The sequence below is a fragment of the Oncorhynchus masou genome, chromosome 22, assembly GCF_036934945.1.
Source record: "Oncorhynchus masou masou isolate Uvic2021 chromosome 22, UVic_Omas_1.1, whole genome shotgun sequence".
Taxonomy (NCBI): domain Eukaryota; kingdom Metazoa; phylum Chordata; class Actinopteri; order Salmoniformes; family Salmonidae; genus Oncorhynchus; species Oncorhynchus masou.
Window position 1 is genome coordinate 23,426,863 of NC_088233.1, and position 23,094 is coordinate 23,449,956.

Sequence of the window (23,094 nt, forward strand, 5' to 3'; positions counted from 1 at the left end):
AATAAAAGCAGAGTAGGAGTTTACCAGGAAGATCAATCGAAAAGTCTGACAATTGTGTAATGTTTTTATGCATTACTACACTCGCCATTTTTGAGAAACCGGTTCCAGACTTTTGAGAAAGCGTTGGAGTATATACAGGTCACAGACATGATAGAGATTATAATGTTAACAGCACTTTCCGCAACGCTCTCTGCCTCTATTCCCGCGTATAAACATTTACGATAGATTCAACCTCCTAGCCTGGTTTCAGATCTGTTTGTGCTCTTGCCAACTATTTTGCTGTCATTATCACGCCAAACAGTCTGACTGGCCTCACAGCAATCTTCAAATAGCTTATACACATAATTTTGGCATGAGTTGGCATGATAGCACAAACAGACTGGCATTCAGGCTATCAAGCTGCTGCTTCCCTCAGTAACACAGTCCCGCCCGGTGGAAGTGGTGAGATTATAGTATTTGCTCCTTAGTTGGGCATCAACACATTTGAATTGGATACATAAGATTTACTTGTCGGTTCTTTCCCTCATTAACACTGAAAAGGTCAAAGAACATTTCTTGATACTAAGTAATAGTGTGGACATTGGAATAGAGCCACAGTGTGACTCAATGAAGGTGCACAGGGAACAGAAATTGATCAAACACAGGTTACTTCCTGTTGGCCCACCCACCCATAGTGATGTGGTGGGCCTGAGTGTGACCTCTGGCGCCTACAGCTGTATAAGGTTGTTCAATCGAATCCCTGAGCATGATGGAACTCTGCTTCATTGACAGACTGTCTTCCTGTGGAGTGGTGGACAGTCTGAGTATAGTAGGGTGAGGTGATCTACCCACACAACACAGATAAGAGACTCACTCTGGGACTCTCAGATGACTAAGAAACTGGAGGAGTGTGTGTGTGTGTGTGTGTGGAGAGAGTGAGAACGAGAACAAGACAGAGAGAATCGAGACAGAAGGCAGAGAGATAGGGAGTGCAAAAAAGGAGAGGGAAAAAAGAGGATAAGAGAAAGGAGTGACAGATAGACATGACAGAGAGGGGAGAAAAAGAGAAAAAGACCCGAGAGAGAAACAGGTCTGGTTAGAGACAGAGGAAAGTGAAAGAGGATGAGAGAGATTAACAGAGAAATCGGGCAGTAGAGCAGGAATGAGAGCTGGAAGGAGAGAGGAGACGCAGATAGAGGGTGGAGACAGTGACACTCACCACTTGCACCTGTCCGTCCTCTCCTATGCGATGGATCTGGACCTGCTGGATAGCCTGGTTGGCCAGGGTGTAGTGTAGAGTCTGCTGGGCTGCCTCCACCACAGCACCACCCTCTAGGGAGGAGGGGCATGAGCACAGGGCAGATGAGTTAACAACATTAAGGTGTGGTAGAAATTGACCAGCTTAGTCACAGATCTAGGATCAGAAAATTGATAAGACTCCCGCAGATCCATTAGTTGGAGGGAGGAGGGGGGTTTGCACACACCTGGAGGCTGAAAGAAGAGCCCCTTTCACCTCTGAAGGAACACTTGGCAACGGCCCATGGCCTGGTTTCACAATAGCAAAGGAACTTAGGCTTACGAGTGTTTTAACAATATTTCTTTCTTGCAATGGCCGAAGATGTAACATGTGTTTTCCAAAACACCACGCCGAAAGAAAGTTTGCTAAGTGCCTTGTTGAGGCATGTGTTGATAATGATAGGTTCCAAAGAAAAGGCAGTGCTGCTCTCCGATCACCGCATCAGAATTATTCCACAATACTGATGACGGATCAGCTCCTACAGAGATATTAGCACTTATGGCAGCAAATATTGAGGCAGCTTATTCTAATGGTTACCCAATAATATTGCACTATATCAATATATGGCACACCTGTTAGCTACACGTCATCAAATATATTGTGGCAACAAAATACAGACAGTAGCCAAATAAAACTAAATTGAATGGACATGAAATTGATATCAATATCATTGAAATATATAGGCTCATGTCGCCTATACTTTTGGTAGGCTATTTATCTTTAATTGCAGTATTCTTGGTTTTCTAGCATCTTTTTATCATTCACTTGTTTGAAACAACTGCAAAGACATTGGTAACTTTGTATTTGTAATCAACTTCGTTTTGAAGTTATCGGCAGTCACAGAGAGACAGATAAACATCTTGAATCTGTTTAGTAGAGATCTGCAGAAAATGCATCTAAACATGCACTTAACTGCTCAACGAATGGTCTAAGGCAGTCGATGATTAACAAGCGTTCAATTGCAACTTTAGTGACAATGGTTTTGGGAAACGATGCACCTACGAAGGTTCTAACGATGAACTTAGCCTTAAGAGGATTTTGGAAAACTGAGCACAGGCCATCTGCTGGGTGATGCGGTGTGTTTACACTGTATCAAGCATGTCTAAACACAAGGACTCTCAAGCTAGCAATCCAAAACACACACACACACACATATGAATGAGCCGTCAAACATAAACCCCCTGCCTCAGTCTAAACACCCACAACTCAGTCTAAATCACACACCATAACATCCCCAACGGCCCACCACAGCTTCATCTATTATCTCACTGTGTGTGTGTGTTTACACTGGTGCATGCGTGTGTGCCTGCTCGCTATGAGAATATGTTTTTTTTGTTGCTAGATTGATGGAGGCCTACATTGAGGAAATCACACCACACTGAGAAGTGACATAGTAGGTCTAAAGAATTCACTCAAAATAATTATATCATGATAGACAAAACATGTAGCACAGATATCTGCTTGGTGCAGCTCATATCATAGACATGTGTTTTGTTTCCTGCCAGTGAGAGTTCTTTCTCCCATCCTACCCTTTACCTTGGGGCGGCAGGGTAGCCTAGTGGTTAGAGCGTTGGACTAGTAACCGGAAGGTTGCATGTTCAAACCACCGAGCTTGACAAGGTACAAATCTGTCGTTCTGCACCTGACCAGGCAATTAACCCACTGTTCCTAGGCCATCATTGAAAATAAGAATTTGTTCTTAACTGACTTGCCTAGTTAAATAAAGGTAAATTTAAAAAAAGAAATATATAGGTAACTGCCAAAATAATGGACACGCATGAGTAAATGAGGGATACAAAGTATATTGAAAGCAGGTGCTTCCACACTGAGTTCCTGAGTTAAGCAATTAACATCTCATCATGCTTAGGGTCATATATAAAAATGCTGGGCAGGTCATTATTTGTGGGCATTATTTTGGCTACCATGACTTTGACCCCCCCCCATAGGATGACAATGCCCACATCCACAGAGTGTTCACTGAATTGGTTGATAAGCATGAAAACGATGTAAACCATATGCCATGGTCGTCTCCGTCACCAGATCTCAACACAGTTGAACAGTTATGGGAGATTCTGGAGCAGTGCCTGGGACAGTGTTTTCCACCACCATCGACAAAACACCAAATAATGGATTTTTTTGTGGAACAATGGTGTCGCATCCCTCCAATAGAGTTCCAGACACTTGTAGAATCTATGTCAAGGTGCATTGAAGCTGTTCTGGTTCACGGTGGCCCAATGCTCTGTTGAGACACTTTATGTTGGAGTTTCCTTTATTATGTCAGTTACCTATAGTGCACTGCATTTGACCAGAGAGAGCCATGGGCCCTGGGAAAAGTAGTGCACCATATAGGGAATAGTTTGCCATTTGGGACACAGTCCAAGTATTGCAGTATATAAATCCTCCACAGCCCAGTCATTGGTAGTGAGGCGAGAGCCAGGTGGCTCGTGGAAACGGTACTTTGTGTTAGCCCTCTCTCCCCATTCATTAATAAATAACTGTTTAAAAACAGGCCCAGCCACCTCTTTCCAAACTATTAGTTTAATTCCAAAGCAGTTTTATTAAGAGGACTTGAGAACTTGCTCTGTAGTGTGTGTGTGTTTACTTTATAGTGGTGTGTGCGCTCTGGTGGGGTGTGTGTGGCCTGGGAGGAGAGCGGGCTGTGATTCTACAATATACACACAGTGGGCTCACAGGATATTTGGGTTTCCCTTGTTGTCCCATTCTCTCCGGTCAGGGTTGAGAGGTGATGGATCTCAGGGAGGGGAGGACAAGAGGCGTTGTTGTGTTGTGGAGATTATAACCATCTGCTACACTCTGCATTACTCACTGGATTCCTTACATACAAATAAGTGAAAAGATGTGTGCGTGTGAGACACACACACACACACACTTGCTATGTCCAGAAATTACCTGAGCTTCCCGGTGCGTTGGCACTACGTCTGGAGAAGCTCTTGACTGCCAGACTCTGGCCGCGCTGCTTACGTCTCCATGCAGTGCGACACTTGGAGTCGATGCTCTGCTTGATACGGTACCAATCTGACTCAGTGATGCCAAACTTATAGAACAGGTGACCTGAGGAAACCAATGAGAGGGCACATGAGTTCAGGGTCATGTAATTTAACAAACTTAAGAACCATTGTAATCTTAAACTTAAGCTAAATCACCATGACAAGGTAGAATAAGTCACATTCCTTGCTTAGGATGGACAGCAGTTCATACCAAGTCTGTGTGTATAGTTTGAACAGTGCAACCTTGTCCCACTATCAATGCAACTCTGCCGGAGCTGTCAAAATGTCAGAAGCACATTCACTCTCGATAGATTTTGAATTTTATGCCCACTTTAGTTTTAAAAAAATATATATGTTAAAGTGCTAAAATATTTTTGACTTTTACTTCTATAGCACAGAGAAACAGAATGAATAATACATTCATAAAGGTGACTAGGCATCAGGATTTATGATACATGGAGCTGCAGCAGTGTATATGATGATTGTATGTAAGTGGGTTGGCTGTGCGTGTGTGTAAAATCTGTATAAATATATGTGCATATTATGTATGTGTGAGCAAATGATGAATTGAGTGTTTGTATGTTGGAGTGTCCGTGAGTGTGTAGGGCCCTGTGAGAGTGGAAAGAGGGTCAAGTCAGATGTGTCTTTCAAACAACGAGAAGTATTTCCCGTTCTCTGGTCACATGTATAACATGACTTGGTGCAGCGGTTCTTATTCTCAAAATGATTATTTTTTTAAATGCAAATGACTTCAATTTATGCCTCAAGTAATGCAATAAACGATCGATGACCAGTGTGATCATATACCTCACATTTTAAAATATAATCTGCCAATTTCTGTCTGCAGCATCCGAACAGTTTGAACTACACACTAATATGAACCTCTGTGGAAAGGTGACTCACAAATACGTACATGTCGGTTGTTTAGCAATAGGATATAATATATAGTTAAAAAATCATTTTAAAATCATCTGAGAAGAACAACATTGGCAGGGCTATTTAAGAATAGCCAATATTGAGCCTATAGCCAACTACACAAACCTCATTGCTTCAGGCCCGTTTTTAAGAGGTTAATGTTACATAGGCTTAAGTTTTTTAAGTAATGTTTTAAAAACAATTCTGAGTGATAGATCTCGGCCTTCATTTTGACTCAGAAAATAATCTTGGCCCAGAAAAGGTTTGTGACCAATCCACTAAGGCATGAGGAAACCGGTACACACACACACACACAGGTCAAGCACCTGAATTACATAGACACACAAAACAAGACACCTGCATCACACAAGGCAAGTAGACACACACACAGCACCTGCGATCGGCAGACAGTAATACATGTGGGGTGACAGAGTCCATTTCCTGTGCACCCCCCCCCCCACACACACACTCCCAATAAAAACTCCTTCAGCCACGTCCACCCTCCCTCCTGTCCGCTGGCTCCCTTCCCCTCCACTGGATTCCCTCCCGTCTCCACTCCATCCCCTCCCTCCCTTCCTTCCGCTGTCTCCCCTCCGTTGGCTCTGCTGTCTGCCCTCCCTTTCCCTGGCTCCCCTCCGATCTGCTGTCTCCCTCCGCTGGGAACCTAAGGGCTAAAGGGTGAAGTGATTGAACCCTGCCTATGATACATCTATGGGGATAGATTGGTCAGATGCTCAATAGCAGGGGTTGAGATGGTCAGTTGGTCAATGGAAGGGAATTTGATGGTCAGTTAGTTGGTTTTCTGTTAGTTGGTTGGTTTTCTGTCAGTTGGTTAACCCATAGAGTCAATGTCCACGCCCCTGTAGATATCTTATTAGCATAATACAAAAATCCCCATAATAATCTGTCAGTTTAAGCTAGAGAAAACCTTTTTTGCATTGGATGCGTCTCAACCCACCTCCTCCGTCGATGTCGCACTTCCACATCTGCGGTGAAAGGTGACAGAACGGTGTTTGTCACACCATGAGATATCCCGAAAATCGTTCTTCTCAAAAGAATTGTCTAACATCTGAACGGTTTGGCCTACAAAACTATTATGATCCCTCTAAGAAAGACTCCCACGAACACGATGGTGTTCTCAGTTTTGTTTTTAGACCCCACAAGTGTCTTGGGACTCGTCTGACGGAAGATCTGATCTGCTAACTTCTGTACGTAGCGTTCAAACAATTTGAACTAAACACTAATATGACTCCTCTGTGGAAAGGTGAGACTCTCATGAACACGTTTGGCTCCAGGATGACCAATAGGCCTCACAAGACTCGTCTGAAGGTCCCCCGGTACCAGTTTTAAAAAATGTCTGGAAGTATATATGGAGACCATTTAGTACTAAGAATAAGGGATTACAGTGCATTCGGAAAGTATTCAGACCCCTTGACTTTTTCCACATTTTGTTACGTTATAGCCTTATTCTAAAACAGATTTTTTTTTAATCCTCATCAATCTACCCACAATAATACCCCATAATGACAAAGCAAAAACTGTTTTTTTTAAATGTTTGCAAATTTATTTAAAAAAAATAATTTAAAAACTCAAATATAACATTTACACAAGTATTTAGACCCTTTACTCAGTACTTTGCACCTTTGGCAGTGATTACAGCATCAAGTCTTCTTGGGTATGATGCTACAAACATGGCAAACCTGTATTTGGGGAGATTCTCCCATTCTTCTCTGCAGATCCTCTCAAGCTCTGTCAGGTTGATTGGGAGCATCGCTGCACAAATATTTTCAGGTCTCTCCAAAGATGTTTGATATGGTTCAATCCAGGCTCTGGCTGGGTCACTCAAGGACATTCAGAGACTTGTCCCGAAGCCACTCCTGCGTTGTCTTGGCTGTATGCTTAGGGACGTTGTCCAGTTGGAAAGTGAACCTTAGGACCTCAGACTGGAGCGGAGTGCTCTGGAGCAGGTTTTCATCAAGGATCTCTGCACTTTACCCTGGATGCTGCCTTTCCAAATCATGTCCAATTAATTTAATTTTGGATGATCAATCGAAACAGGATGCACTTGAGCTCAACTTTGAGTCTCATAGCAAAGGGTCTGAATACTTATGTAAATTAAGGTATTTCTGTTTTTTATTTTTAACAAATTTGCAAAAAAGTCTAGAAACCTGTTTTCACTTTGTCATTGTGGGGTGTATAGATTGATAAGGAAAATAGTATGTAGTCAATTTTACAATAAGGCTGTTATGTAACAACATGTGGAAAAGGGGAAGGGGTCTGAAAACTACATGTCAAATAGGCATATACACACACAGTACCAGTCAAAAGTTTGGACACACCTACTCATTCAAGGGTTTTTCTTGATGTTTACTATTTTCTACATTGTAGAATAATAGTGAAGACATCAACACTATGGTGTTAACACATATGGAATCATGCAGTAACCCAAAAAAAGTTTAACAAATCAAAATACACTTTATATTTGAGATTCTTCAGAGTAGACAGCTTTTGCCTTGATGACAGGTTTGCACACTCATAGCATTCTCTCAACCAGCTTCATGAGCTAATCACCTGGAATGCATTTCAATTAACAGGTGCGCCTTGTTAAAAGTTAAATAGTGCAATCTTTTATTTCCTTCTTAATGCGTTTGAGCCAATCAGATGTGTTGTGTCAAGGTAAGGTGGTATACAGAATATATCCCTATTTGGTAAAATACCAAGTCTATATTATGGCCAGAACAGTTCAAATAAGCAAAGAGAAACAACAGTCCATCATTACTTTAAGACATGAAGGTCAGTCAATACGGAAAATTAAGTGAGGTCGTAAAAACCTTCCAGCGCTATGATGAAACTAGCGCTCACAAGGACTGCCACAGGAAAGGAAGACCCAGAGTTACCTCTGCTGCAGAGGATAAGTTCATTAGAGTTAACTGCACCTCAGATTGCAGCCCAAATAACTGCTTCACAGAGTTCCAGTGACAGACACAACATCAACTGTTCAGAGGAGACTGCGTGATTCAGGCATTCATGGTCAAATTGCTGCAAAGAAACTACTACACCAATAAGAAGAGACTTGCTTGGGCCAAGAAACCTGTTGACCTGTTTTAAGGTCTTGCTCACATCGGCTACCAAGGGCGTTATCACACAGTCGTCTAGAACAGCTGGTGCGCTCATGCATGCTTCAGCGTTGCATGCCTCGAATCGAGCATAAAAAGCATTTAGCTCGTCTGGTAAGTTTGTGTCACTGGGCAGAACGCGGCTGGGTTTTCCTTTGGAGTCTGTAATAGTTTTCAAGCCCTGCTACATCCGACGAGTGGCACAGCCAATGTAGTATTGACGCTTTGCCAGTTTGATGGTTCGTCTGAGGGTGTAGCAGGATTTCTTATAAGGGTCTGGATTTGTGTCTCACTACTTAAAAGTGGGAGGTCTAGCCTTTAGCACGATGCGGATGTTGCCTATAATCCATAGCTTCTGGTTGGGATATGTACGTATGGTCACTGTGGGAACTGACACTGCACTTATTGAGGAAGCCGATGACCGAGGTGGTATACTCAATGCCATTGGATGAAACCCGGAACACATTCCAATCTGTGCTAGAAAAAGAGTCCTGTAGCGTAGCATCCATGTTATCTGACTACTTCCGTATTGAGCGAGTCACTGGTACTTCCTGCTTTAGTTTTTGCTTGTAAGCAGGAATCAGGAGGATATAATTATGGTGAGATATGCCAAATGGGAGGATGAGGGAGAACTTTGTATGCATCTGTGTGTGTGGAGTAAAAGTGGTCCAGGGTTTTTTTTCCCTCTGGTTGCACGTGACATGCTGGTAGAAATTTGGAAAGACGGATTTAAGTTTGCCTGCATTAAAGTCCCCGGCCACTAGGAACACCCCTCCTGGATGAGCATTTTCTTGTGTGCTTATGGCCTTATACAGCTCGTTGAATGCTGTCTAAGTCGCAGCATCGGTTTGTGGTGCTAAATAGACGGCTACAAATAATATAGATGAGAACTCCCTTGGTAGATAGTGTGGTCTACAGCTTATCATAAGGTACTCTACCTCAGGCAAGCAATACCTTGAGACTTCTTTAAAATTAGACATCAACACCAGCTGTTATTGACTAATAGACACACATCCCCGCCCCTTTTTCTCAGTCTTTTCTTCACGAGAATGACGGAGATTTGGGCCCATTCTGAAAAAGCAGTATATCCTTCTCGTTGGACTCGTTAATGAAAGAAAATCTTTGTCCAGTTCGAGGTTGGTGTTCGCTGTTCTGATGTACATAAGTTATTTTTGGTCATAAGAGAGATGGTAGAAACAACATTATGTACAAAATAAGTTTAAAAAAGAAAAGAAAAATAGCATAGCTGGTTAAGAGCTCGTTAAACAGCAGCCATCCCCTCCGGGGCCATTATTAAGCTGGTTGAGAACATGACAAGTGTGCAAAGCTGTCTACTTTGAAGAATCTCAAATATAATATAAATATATAAAATATATTTTGATTTGTTTAACACTTTTTTGGTTACTACATGATTCCATATGTGTTATTTCATAGTTTTGACTTGTACATATATACACATACATGCATAGATATACACACATTTATACACTACCGTTCAAAAGTTTGGGGTCACTTCGAAATGTCCTTGTTTTCAATGAAAACATACATGAAAGGAGTTGTAAAATGAATAGGAAACATAATCAAGACGTTTATAAATAATGATTTTTAATTTAAATAATAATTGTGTCCTTCAAAATTAGCTTTCGCCAAAGAATCCTCCATTTGCAGCAATTACAGCCTTGAAGACCTTTGGCATTGTAGTTGTCAATTTGGTGAGGTAATCTGAGGAGACTTACCCATGCTTCCTGAAGCCCCTCCCACAAGTTGGATAGGGAGGTGTTCCAACAACAGCTCAATAGAGTTGAGATCTGGTGACTGTGCTGGCCACACCATTATAGACAGAATACCAGCTGACTGCTTCTTCCCTAAATAGTTATTGCATAGTTTGGAGCTGTGCTTTTGATCACTGTCCTGTTCTAGGAGGAAATAGGCTCCAATTAAGCACCGTCCACAGGGTATGGCATGGCATTGAAAAATGGAGTGATAGCCTTCCTTCTTCAAGATCCCTTTTACTCTGTACAAATCTCCCACTTTACAACCACCAAAGCACCCCTAGACCACCACATTGCTTGACAGATGGCATCAAGCACTGCTCCAGCAAATGTAAAAAAAATTCTGCGTCTCACAAATGTTTTTCTTTGTGATCCAAACACATCAAACTTTAGTCTGTCCAATACACTTTTTCCAATCTTCCTCTGTCCAGTGTCTGTGTTCTTTTGCCCATCTTAATCTTTAATTTTTATTGGCCAGTCTGAGATATGGCCTTTGCTTTGCAACTCTGCCTAGAAGGCCAGCATCCCGGAGTCGCCTCTTCACTGTTGACCTTGAGACTGGTGTTTTGCGGGTACTATTTAATGAAGCTGCCAATTGAGGACTTGTGAGGCATCTGTTTCTCAAACTAGACACTCTAATATACTTGTTCTCTCGCTGTTCTTTGAAGGGAGTAGTACACAGCGTTGTACGAGATCTTCAGTTTCTTGGCAATTTCTCACATGGAATAGCCTAAATTTCTCAGAACAAGAATAGACTGACGAGTTTCAGAAGAAAGTCTTTGTTTCTGGCCATTTCGAGCCTGTAATCGAACCCATAAATGCTGATGCTCCAGATATTCAACTAGTCTAAAGGACAGTTTTATTGCTTCTTTAAATCAGCACAACAGTTTCCAGAGGTGCTAACATAATTGCAAAAGAGTTTTCTAATGATCAATTAGCCTTTTAAAATTATAAACTTGGATTAGCTAACACAACGTGCCATTGGAACACAGGAGTGATGGTTACTGATAATGTGCCTCTGTTAGCCTATGTAGATATTCCATTAACAATCAGCCATTTCCAGCTACAATAGTAATTTACAATATTAACAATGTCTACACTGTAGACATCGCGACGTTACCTGAACGCCCATCTGCGGTCCGCTAACCGTTAGCTGTCTTATCGGCTGCTATCTGAATAGACCTATCGGACAATTTATTTTATATATATATATATTTTTTTTATTTTTTATTTTAATTTTATTATTATTACATTTTTTTCTTAGGCCTCTATAACTATATCTATTGTTTTTTTGTGTGTGTGTGAATTGGATTCATCCCCTCCACCACACGGAACCCCACTAATCCTACCGACGGAAACGTACGAGGTGGCTAATAACAGACCTCCATCCTATGCTAGCTTGCTACCGATGGCCCGGCTAGCTGTCTAAATCGCCGTGACCCCGACCAACCTCACTACTCACTGGACCCTTTTGATCACTCGACTAAGCATGCCTCTCCTTAATGTCAATATGCCTTGTCCATTGCTGTTCAGGATAGTGTTTATTGGCTTATTTCACTGTAGAGCCTCTAGTCCTGCTATACTATAACTTATCCAACCTATTAGTTCCACCACCCACACATGCGATGACATCTCCTGGTTTCAATGATGTTTCCAGAGACAATATCTCTCTCATTATCACTCAATACCTAGGTTTACCTCCACTGTATTCACATACTACCATACCTTTGTCTGTACATTAAATCTTGAAGCTATTTTATCGCCCCCAGAAACCTCCTTTTACTCTCTGTTCCAGACGTTCCAGACGACCAATTCTTATTGCTTTTAGCCGTACCCTTATCCTACTCCTCCTCTGTTCCTCTGTAGAGGTGAATCCAGGCCCTGCAGTGCCTAGCTCCACTCCTATTCCCCAGGCGCTCTCTTTTGATGACTTCTGTAACCGTAATAGCCTTGGTTTCATGCATGTTAACATTAGAAGCCTCCTCCCTAAGTTTGTTATATTCACTGCTTTAGCAAACTCTGACAACCCGGATGTTCTAGCTGTGTCTGAATCCTGGCTTAGGAAGACCACCAAAAATTCTGAAATTTTCATCCCAAACTACAACATTTTCAGACAAGATAGAACTTCCAAAGGGGGCGGTGTTGCAATCTACTGCAAAGATAGCCTGCAGAGTTCTGTCCGACTATCCAGGTCTGTACCCAAACCATTTGAACTTCTACTTTTAAAAATCCACCTCTCTAAAAACAAGTCTCTCACCGTTGCCGCCTGCTATAGACCACCCTCTGCCCCCAGCTGTGCTCTGGACACCATAAGTGAACTGATTGCCCCCCATCTATCTTCAGAGCTCGTGCAGCTAGGCGACCTAAACTGGAACATGCTTAACACCCCAGCCATCCTACAATCTAAGCTTGATGCCCTGAATCCCACACAAATTATCAATGAACCTACCAGGTACCTCCCCAAAGCCTTAAACACGGGCACCCTCATAGATATCATCCTAACCAACTTGCCCTCTAAATACACCTCTGCTGTCTTCAACCAAGATCTCAGCGATCACTGCCTCATTGCCTGCATCCGTAATGGGTCAGCGGTCAAACAACCTCCACTCATCACTGTCAAACGCTCCCTGAAACAATTCAGCGAGCAGGCCTTTCTAATCGACCTGGCCGGGGTATACTGGAAGGATATTGATCTCATCCCATCAGTAGAGGATGCCTGGTTATTTTTTTTAAATGCCTTAAGAACCATCTTAAATAAGCATGCCCCACACTCAAGACATTTAGAACCAGGAACAGATATAGCCCTTGGTTTCACCAGACCTGACTGCTCTTAACCAACACAAAAACATCCTATGGCGTTCTGCATTAGCATCGAACAGCCCCCCGTGATATGCAGCTGTTCAGAGAAGCTAGAAACCATTGTACACATGCAGTTAGAAAAGCCAAGGCTAGCTTTTTCAAGCAGAACACCTCCTCCCAGCTGCCCACTGCACTGAAGATGGGAAACACTGTAACCACTGATAAATCCACCATAATTGAGAATTTCAATAAGCAATTTTCTACGGCTGGCCTGCTTTCCACCTGGCTACTCCTACCCCAGTCAACAGCACTGCATCCCCCACTCGCCCAGGCCTTCCCCATTTCTCCTTCTCCCAAATCCAATCAGCTGATGTTCTGAAAGAGCTGCAAAATCTGGACCCCTACAAATCAGCCGGGCTAGACAATCTGGACCCTTTCTTTCTAAAATGATCTGCCGAAATTGTTGCCACCCCTATTACTAGCCTGTTCAACCTCTCTTTCGTGTCGTCGGAGATCCCCAAAGATTGGAAAGCAGCTGCGGTCATCCCCCTCTTCAAAGGGGGGGGACACTCTTGACCCAAACTGCTACAGACCTATATCTATCCTACCCTGCCTTTCTAAGGTATTCGAAAGCCAAGTCAACAAACAGATTACCGACCATTTCGAATCTCACCATACCTTCTCTGCTATGCAATCTGGTTTCAGAGCTGGTCATGGGTGCACCTCAACCACGCTCAAGGTCCTAAACGATATCTTAACCGCCATCGATAAAAAACATTACTGTGCAGCCGTATTCATTGATCTGGCCAAGGCTTTCGACTCTGTCAATCACCACATCCTCATCGGCAGACTCGACAGCCTTGGTTTCTCAAATGATTGCCTCGCCTGGTTCACCAACTACTTCTCTGATAGAGTTCAGTGTGTCAAATCGGAGAGTCTGCTGTCCGGACCTCTGGCAGTCTCTATGGGGGTGCCACAGGGTTCAATTCTTGGACCGACTCTCTTCTCTGTATACATCAATGATGTCGCTCTTGCTGCTGGTGAGTCTCTGATCCACCTCTACGCAGATGACACCATTCTGTATACTTCTGGCCCTTCTTTGGACACTTTTAACAACCCTCCAGGCAAGCTTCAATGCCATACAATTCTCCTTCCGTGGCCTTCAATTGCTCTTAAATACAAGTAAAACTAAATGCATGCTCTTCAACCGATCTCTGCCTGCACCTGCCCGCCTGTCCAACATCACTACTCTGGACGGTTCTGATTTAGAATACATGGACAACTACAAATACTTTGGTGTCTGGTTAGACTGTAAACTCTCCTTCCAGACCCACATCAAACATCTCCAATCCAAAATTAAATCTAGAATTGGCTTCCTATTTCGCAACAAAGCATCCTTCACTCATGCTGCCAAACATACCCTTATAAAACTGACCATCCTACCAATCCTCAACTTCGGCAATGTCATTTACAAAATAGCCTCCAATACCCTACTCAACAAATTGGATGCAGTCTATCACAGTGTAATCCGTTTTGTCACCAAAGCCCCATATACTACCCACCATTGCGACCTGTACGCTCTCGTTGGCTGGCCCTCGCTTCATATTCGTCGCCAAACCCACTGGCTCCATGTCATCTACAAGACCCTGCTAGGTAAAGTCCCCCCTTATCTCAGCTCGCGGGTCACCATAGCATCACCCACCTGTAGCACGCGCTCCAGCAGGTATATCTCTCTGGTCACCCCCAAAACCAATTATTTCTTTGGCCACCTCTCCTTCCAGTTCTCTGCTGCCAATGACAGGAACGAACTACAAAAATCTCTGAAACTGGAAACACTTATCTCCCTCACTAGCTTTAAGCACCAGCTGTCATAGCAGCTCACAGATTACTGCACCTGTACATAGCCCACCTATAATTTAGCCCAAACAACTACCTCTTTCCCTACTGTAATTATTTTATTTATTTATTTTGCTCCTTTGCACCCCATTATTTTTATTTCTACTTTGCACTTTCTTACACTGCAAATCTACCATTCCAGTGTTTTACTTGCTATATTGTATTTACTTTGTCACCATGGCCTTTTTTTGCCTTTACCTCCCTTATCTCACCTCATTTGCTCACATCATATATAGACTTGTTTATACTGTATTATTGACTGTATGTTTGTTTTACTCCATGTGTAACTCTGTGTCGTTGTATGTGTCAAACTGCTTTGCTTTATCTTGGCCAGGTCTCAATTGTAAATGAGAACTTGTTCTCAACTTGCCTACCTGGTTAAATAAAGGTGAAATAAAATTTCTAAACAATTTGATATTATTTTAAAATGGACAAAAAATGTTGCTTTTCTTTCAAAAACAAGGACATTTCTAAGTGACACCAAACTTCTGAACGGTTGTGTAGATATAAATATATATATATGTATGTATGTGTATATATATGTATGTATGTATGTATGTATTATATTTTTTTTGTATAACTTAAAGGGGTCTTCAAAATTCAAATAGCTAAATGACCCTTGGTATGACCCCCCGCACCAGCTTTAACCCTGTACAGGGTTAAACAGCAGTGTGAGTATTGGAGTGAAAAGGTGTGCGTGACTCACAGCGTACGCCATAGATCATGAGTGGGTCCAGCTGCTTTTTGCCATGCTTGCCCTGGCCAGACAGGTTGGAGATAGCCTGCACCTCACGGTGGAATAGGTAGTCCAGCAGTGTCAGTGCCATCTTCTCTGCCGTGCGGCAGTTGGTGCTGATGTGGAGCATGTCGCCCGGCGACACCGGGCAGCGTACGCGCATCTCTGCATTGTTCTCGTCGCCAAGCCACGTACCTGCTGGGTAGTCATCTATAAAGAAAGAGGGGGCATGGATGGGAGAATAATGGTCATGATAAAACCCCTAAAGCTGCTCCCAGCCTGTTGTATATGTGGGTCTGTTTCTATACTAAAAAAAACACACAGACACACACACTACAGTTCATAAGTCTGAGGTCACTCTGAAATGTTCTTGTTTTTGGAAGAAAAGCACATTTTTCTCCACTAAAATAAAATCAAAGTGATCAGAAATACAGTGTGGACATTGTTAATGTTGTAAATTAATATCGTAGCTGGAAACGGCAGATTATTAATGGAATATCTGCATAGGCATACAGAGGCACATTATCAGCGACCATCACTCATGTGTTCCAATGGCACTTTGTCTTAACTAATCCAAGTTTAAATCACTGTAAAAGCTAATTGATCATAAGAAAACCCTTTTACAATTATGTTAGCACAGCTGAAAACTGTTGTGCTGATTTAAAGAAGCAATAAAACAGGCCTTCTTTAGACTAGTTGAGTATCTGGAGATTCAGCATTTGTGGGTTTGATTACAGGCTCAAAATGGCCAGAAACAAAGAACTTTCTTCTGAAACTCGTCGGCCTATTATTGTTCTGAGAAATGAAGGCTATTCCATGCTAGAAATTACCAAGAAACTGAAGATATCGTACAACGCTGCGTAATACTCCATTAACCGAACAGTGCAAACTGGCTCTAACCAGAATAGAAAGAGGAGTGGGAGGCCCCAGTGCACAAGAGGACAAGTACATAAGAGTGTCTAGTTTGAGAAACAGACGCCTCACAAGTCCTCAACTGGCAGCTTCATTAAGTGTGTAACCAGTGATGCCTTTTCCAGATACAATAGTAATTTACAACATTAACAATATCTACACTGTATTTCTGACCAATTTGATGTTAATTTTAAAAAATGACAAAAAAAATGTGCTTTCCTTTAAAAAAAAAAAAAAAAAAAAGAGGACATTTCTCAGTGACCCCAAAATTGTGAACGGTAGTATATACAGTTGAAGTCGGAAGATCACATACACATATGTTGGAGTCATTAAAACTTGTTTTTAAACCACTCCACAAATTCCTTGTTAACAAACTATAGTTTTGGCAAGTCGGTTAGGACATCTACTTTGCGCATGACAAGTAATTTTTCAAACAATTGTTTACAGACAGATTATTTCACTTACAATTCAATGTATCACAATTCCAGTGTGTTAGACGTTTACAAACACTAAGTTGACTGTGCCTTTAAACAGTTGGAAAATTCCAGAAAATTATGTCATGGCTTTAGAAGCTTCTGATAGGCTAATTGAAATCATTTGAGTCAATTGGGGGTGTACCTGTGGATGTATTTCAAAGCCTTACTTCAAACTCAGTGCCTCTCTGCTTGACATCATGGGAAAATCAAAAGAAATTAGCCAAGACCTCAGAAAAACAATTGTAGACCTCCACAAGTCTGGTTCATCCTTGGGAGCAATTTCCAAACGCCTGAAGGTACCAAACAATAGTACGCAAGTATAAACACCATGGGACCACACAACCGTCATAACGCTCAGGAAGGAGACGGGCTCTGTCTCTTAGAGATGAAAGCAGTTTGGTTCAAAAAGTGCAAATCAATCCCAGAACAACAGCAAAGGACCTTGTGAAGATGCTTGAGGAAACAGGTACAAAAGTATCTATATCCACAGTAAAACGAGTCATATATTGACAACCTGAAAGGCCACTCAGCAAGGAAGAAGCCACTGCTCCAAAAATGATGTGGATATATCGAAGCAACATCTCAAGACATCAGTCAGGAAGTTAAAGCTTGGTCGCAAATGGGTCTTCCAAATGGACAATGACCCCAATCATACTTCCAAAGTTGTGACAAAATGGCTTAAGGACAACAAAGTCAAGATATTGGAATGGCCATTACAAAGCCCTGACCTCAATCCCATAGAAACTTTGAGAGCAGAACTGAAAAAGTGTGTGCTGCGAGCAGGAGGCCTAAAAACCGGACTCCGTTACACCAGCTCTGTTAGGAAGAATGGGCCAAAATTCACCCAACTTACTGTGGGAAGCACGTTGAAGGCTGCCCGAAACGTTTGACCAGAATTAAACAATTTAAAGGCAATGTGACCAAATACTAATTGAGTGTATGTAAATTTCTGACCCACTGGGAATGTGAATGTGGAAAGTGATGAAAGAAATAAAAGCTGAAATAAATCACTATACTATTATTCTGACATTTCACATTCTTAAAATAAAGTGTTGATCCTAATTGACCTAAGACAGGGAATTGTTACTAGGATTAAATGTCAGGAATTATGAAAAACTGAGTTTAAAAGTATGTGGCTAAGGTGTACAGTGCCTTGCGAAAGTATTCGGCCCCCTTGAACTTTGTGACCTTTTGCCACATTTCAGGCTTCAAACAAAAAGATATAAAACTGTATTTTTTTGTGAAGAATCAACAACAAGTGGGACACAATCATGAAGTGGAACGACATTTATTGGATATTTCAAACTTTTTTAACAAATCAAAAACTGAAAAATTGGGCGTGCAAAATTATTCAGCCCCTTTACTTTCAGTGCAGCAAACTCTCTCCAGAAGTTCAGTGAGGATCTCTGAATGATCCAATGTTGACCTAAATGACTAATGATGATAAATACAATCCACCTGTGTGTAATCAAGTCTCCGTATAAATGCACCTGCACTGTGATAGTCTCAGAGGTCCGTTAAAAGCGCAGAGAGCATCATGAAGAACAAGGAACACACCAGGCAGGTCCGAGATACTGTTGTGAAGAAGTTTAAAGCCGGATTTGGATACAAAAAGATTTCCCAAGCTTTAAACATCCCAAGGAGCACTGTGCAAGCGATAATATTGAAATGGAAGGAGTATCAGACCACTGCAAATCTACCAAGACCTGGCCGTCCCTCTAAACTTTCAGCTCACACAAGGAGAAGACTGATCCGAGATGCAGCCAAGAGGCCCATGATCACTCTGAATGAACTGCAGAGATCTACAGCTGAGGTGGGAGACTCTGTCCATAGGACAACAATCAGTCGTATATTGCACAAATCTGGCCTTTATGGAAGAGTGGCAAGAAGAAAGCCATTTCTTAAAGATATCCATAAAAAGTGTCATTTAAAGTTTGCCACAAGCCACCTGGGAGACACACCAAACATGTGGAAGAAGGTGCTCTGGTCAGATGAAACCAAAATTGAACTTTTTGGCAACAATGCAAAACGTTATGTTTAGCTTAAAAGCAACACAGCTCATCACCCTGAACACACCATCTCCACTGTCAAACATGGTGGTGGCAGCATCATGGTTTGGGCCTGCTTTTCTTCAGCAGGGACAGGGAAGATGGTTAAAAATCAATGGGAAGATGGATGGAGCCAAATACAGGACCATTCTGGAAGAAAACCTGATGGAGTCTGCAAAAGACCTGAGACTGGGACGGAGATTTGTCTTCCAACAAGACAATGATCCAAAACATAAGGCAAAATCTACAATGGAATGGTTCAAAAATAAACATATCCAGGTGTTAGAATGGCCAAGTCAAAGTCCAGACCTGAATCCAATCGAGAATCTGTGGAAAGAACTGAAAACTGCTGTTCACAAATGCTCTCCATCCAACCTCACTGAGCTCGAGCTGTTTTGCAAGGAAGAATGGGAAAAAATGTCAGTCTCTCGATGTGCAAAACTGATAGAGACATACCCCAAGCGACTTACAGCTGTAATCACAGCAAAAGGTGGCGCTACAAAGTATTAACTTAAGGGGGCTGAATAATTTTGCACGCCCAATTTTTCAGTTTTTGTTTGTTAATAAAGTTTGAAATATCCAATAAATGTCGTTCCACTTCATGATTGTGTCCCAATTGTTGTTGATTCTTCACAAAAAAATACAGTTTTATATCTTTATGTTTGAAGCCTGAAATGTGGAAAAAGGTCGCAAAGTTCAAGGGGGCCGAATACTTTCGCAAGGCACTGTATGTAAACTTCCAACTTCAACTGACTGACTGACTGTATGTATAGTATAGTGTATAGTGTATAGTATATATGGTACCAGTCAAATGTTTGGACACACCTACTCATTCAAGGGTTTTTCTTTATTTTTACTATTTTCTACATTGTAGAGTAATAGTGAAGACATCAAAACTATGAAATAACACATATGGAATCATGTAGTAACCAAAAAAGTGTTAAACAAATCCAAATATACTTGATATTTCTCAAAGTAGTCATCGTTTGCCTCAATGACAGCTTTGCACACTCATTCCCTCAACCAGCTTCACGAGCTTGTCACCTGGAATGCATTTCAATTAAAAGGTGTGCCTTCTTAAAAGTTAATTTTGTGGAATTTCTTTCATTTTTAATGTGTTTAAGCCAATCAGTTGTGTTGTGACAAGGTTGGGGTGGAATACAGAATATTGCTCTATTTGGTAAAAGACAATGTCCATATTATGGCAAGAACAGCTCAAATAAGCTAAGAGAAACAACAGTTCATCATTACTTTAAGACATGAAGGTCAGTCAATACGGAAAATGTCAAGAACTTTTAAGTTTCTTCAAGTGTAGTCGCAAAAACCATCAAGCCCCATCATGAAACTGTCTCCCATGAGGACTGCCACAGGAATTGATGACCCAGAGTTACATCTGCTGCAGAGGATACGTTCATTAGAGTTACCAGCCTCAAATTGCAGCCCAAACAAATGTTTCACAGAGTTCAAATAACAGACACATCTCAACATCAACTGTACAGAGGAGATTGTGTGATTCAGGCCTTCATGGTCGAATTGCTGCAAATAAACCACTACTAAAGGACACCAATAAGAAGAAACTTGCTTGGGCCAAGAAACACGAGCAATGAACATTAGACCGGTGGAAATATGTCCTTTGGTCCAAATGTGAGATTTTTGAGATTTGTGTCTTTGTGAGACACAGAGTAGGTAAACGGATTATCTCTGCATGTGTGGTCCCCACCATGAAGCATGGAGGAGGTGTGATGGTGCTTTGTTGGTGACACCCTCTGTGATTTATTTAGAATTCAAGTTGCATGGCTACCACAGCATTTTGCAGCGATACGCCATCCCATTTGGTTTGCGCTTAGTGGGACTATCATTTGTTTTTTAAAGGGACAACAATCCAACACACCTCCAGGCTGTGTAAGAGTTATTTTACCAAGAAGGAGAGTGATGAGTGCTGTATCAGATGATCTGTCCACCACAATCACCCGAGCGCAACCCAATTGAGATGGTTTGGGATGAGATGGACCACAGAGTGGAGGAAAAGCAGCCAACAAGTGCTCAGCAACTCCTTCCAGACTGTTGGAAAAGCATTCCAGGTGAAGCTGGTTGAGAGAATGCCAAGCGTGTGCAAAGCTGTCATCAAGGCAAAGGGAGGTACTTTGAAGAATCAAAAATATATTTAGATTTGTTCAACACTTTTTTGGTTACGACATGATTTCATGTGTTATCTCATAGTTTTGATGTCTTCACTATTATTCTACAATGTAGAAAATAGTCCAAATAAAGAAAAACCCTGGAATGAGTAGGTGTCCAAACTTTTGACTGGTACTGTCTGTCTGTCTGTGTCTGTCTTTGTCTGTCTGTCTGTGTCTGTCTGTGTCTGTGTCTGTCTGTGTCTGTGTCTGTCTGTGTCTGTCTGTCTGTCTGTCTGTGTCTGTCTGTCTGTGTGTCTCTCTCAGGGAGAGCAGCTGTAATATATCAAACGCCTCTTCATGTGTGAGGGTTTTTGGGCTCAATGTTTTATGAATATGTATTTTTGTAGTCTTCCTATATACACAGATCCCACAGCGCATGCACTGAAACTTCAGATAGGCCTACACCTTCCTAACCTCTGATTTGCTGATACCACAGCACAGCCTTCTGGTGAGCATCAAGACTACACCGGCATACAGTTCTGGAGGTAATTATGAGCGTTTGTTGTGACATTCTCAAACATTAGCATGACACCTCCATGGAGCATTACAGAGTTCAACAAGGAACCTATCAGTGAAACAACCGACTGCCTATTTTAAATCTATATAAAAAGAGTAGTAACCTGAGAGCTCACTTTGTCTATGGAGAGGTGTGGAGAGGCAGACAGCTGACAGTGACATTGAGAGTAAAATGCAGGGAAGTCGAAGGATCGCGCACATACACCCAGGCATGCATGTTTCCTTTTTAAGAAAAACATGGTGCCCTTCGGCTAATGCTGACTAAAACACATTGTCATGGAAACTCGCATCTGCAAATGAATGAATGTATGCTAACGAAGGAACTCCAAGAAACCACTCAAAACAGCCCAAACAACAATACCAAAAACAACAGCATGCGCTGCAGTCAGAAGCCTTTCCTCTCCTCAGGCTTCTCCATGACCACCGGGAAAGCCACTGAGTCCCGACAGAGTGAGACATCATCCTCGAGGACTTCAAAACAGTCCTAGTGAGACAATAGCTACCAAAGATGCCTCACCACAGATGTCTATGCTGGTAATGATAAAGAGTGAAACATCCCAACACAGCACCATTATACACCAAGACAGGTGTTAGTCATGGATGCAAAGAGTCAATATTTGCAGTGTTGACCCTTTTTCAAGACCTCTGCAAGCCACCCTGGCATGCTGTCAATTAACTTCTCGGCCACATGCTGACTGATGGCAGCCCATTCTTACATAAACAATGCTTGGAGTTTGTCAGAATTTGTGGGGTTTTGTTTGTCCACCCGCCTCTTGAGGATTGACCACAAGTTCTCAATGGGATTGAGGTCTGGGGAATTTCCTGGCCATGGACCCAAAATATCGATGTTTTGTTCCCGAGCCACTTCGTTATCACTTTTGCCTTATGGCAAGGTGCTCCATCATGCTGGAAAAGGCATTGTTCGTCACTAAACTGTTCCTGGATGGTTAGGAGAAGTTGCTCTCAGAGGATGTGTTGGTACCATTCTTTATTCATGGCTGTGTTCTTCGGAAAAATTGTGATTGAGCCCACTCCCTTGGCTGAGAACCAACCCCACACATGAATGGTCTCAGGATGCTTTACTGTTGGCATGACACAGGACTGATGGTAGCGCTCACCTTGTCTTCTCCAGAAAGCTTTTTTTCCGGATGCCCCAAACAATCGGAAAGGGGATTCATCAGAGAAAATGACTTTACCCCAGTCCTCAGCAGTCCAATCCCTGTACCTTTTGCAGAATAGCAGTCTGTCCCTGATGTTTTTCCTGGAGAGAAGTGGCTTCTTTGCTGCCCTTCTTGACACCAGGCCATCCTCCAAAAGTCTTCTCCTCACTGTGCGTGCAGATGCACTCACACTTGCCTGCTGCCATTCCTGAGCAAGCTCTGTACTGGTGGTGCCCCGATCCCGCAGCTGAATCAACTTTAGGAGACGGTCCTGGCTCTTGGTG

At 42.2% G+C, this 23,094-nt stretch overlaps 1 protein-coding gene across 3 annotated transcripts in view; it reads right to left on the reverse strand.

Moving 5' to 3' along the window:
* Window positions 1-23,094, reverse strand: part of LOC135509202 (protein BANP-like) — a 73,876-nt gene that overhangs the window by 40,639 nt on the left and 10,143 nt on the right. For all 3 annotated transcript variants that reach the window (XM_064929657.1, XM_064929658.1, XM_064929659.1), the window contains exons 7-9: window positions 15,489-15,728; window positions 4,187-4,348; window positions 1,199-1,311 (exon numbers count right to left, since the gene is read on the reverse strand). In XM_064929657.1, the coding sequence (XP_064785729.1) occupies window positions 1,199-1,311; window positions 4,187-4,348; window positions 15,489-15,728 (515 nt within the window). The remainder of the gene's footprint in view (window positions 1-1,198; window positions 1,312-4,186; window positions 4,349-15,488; window positions 15,729-23,094) is intronic.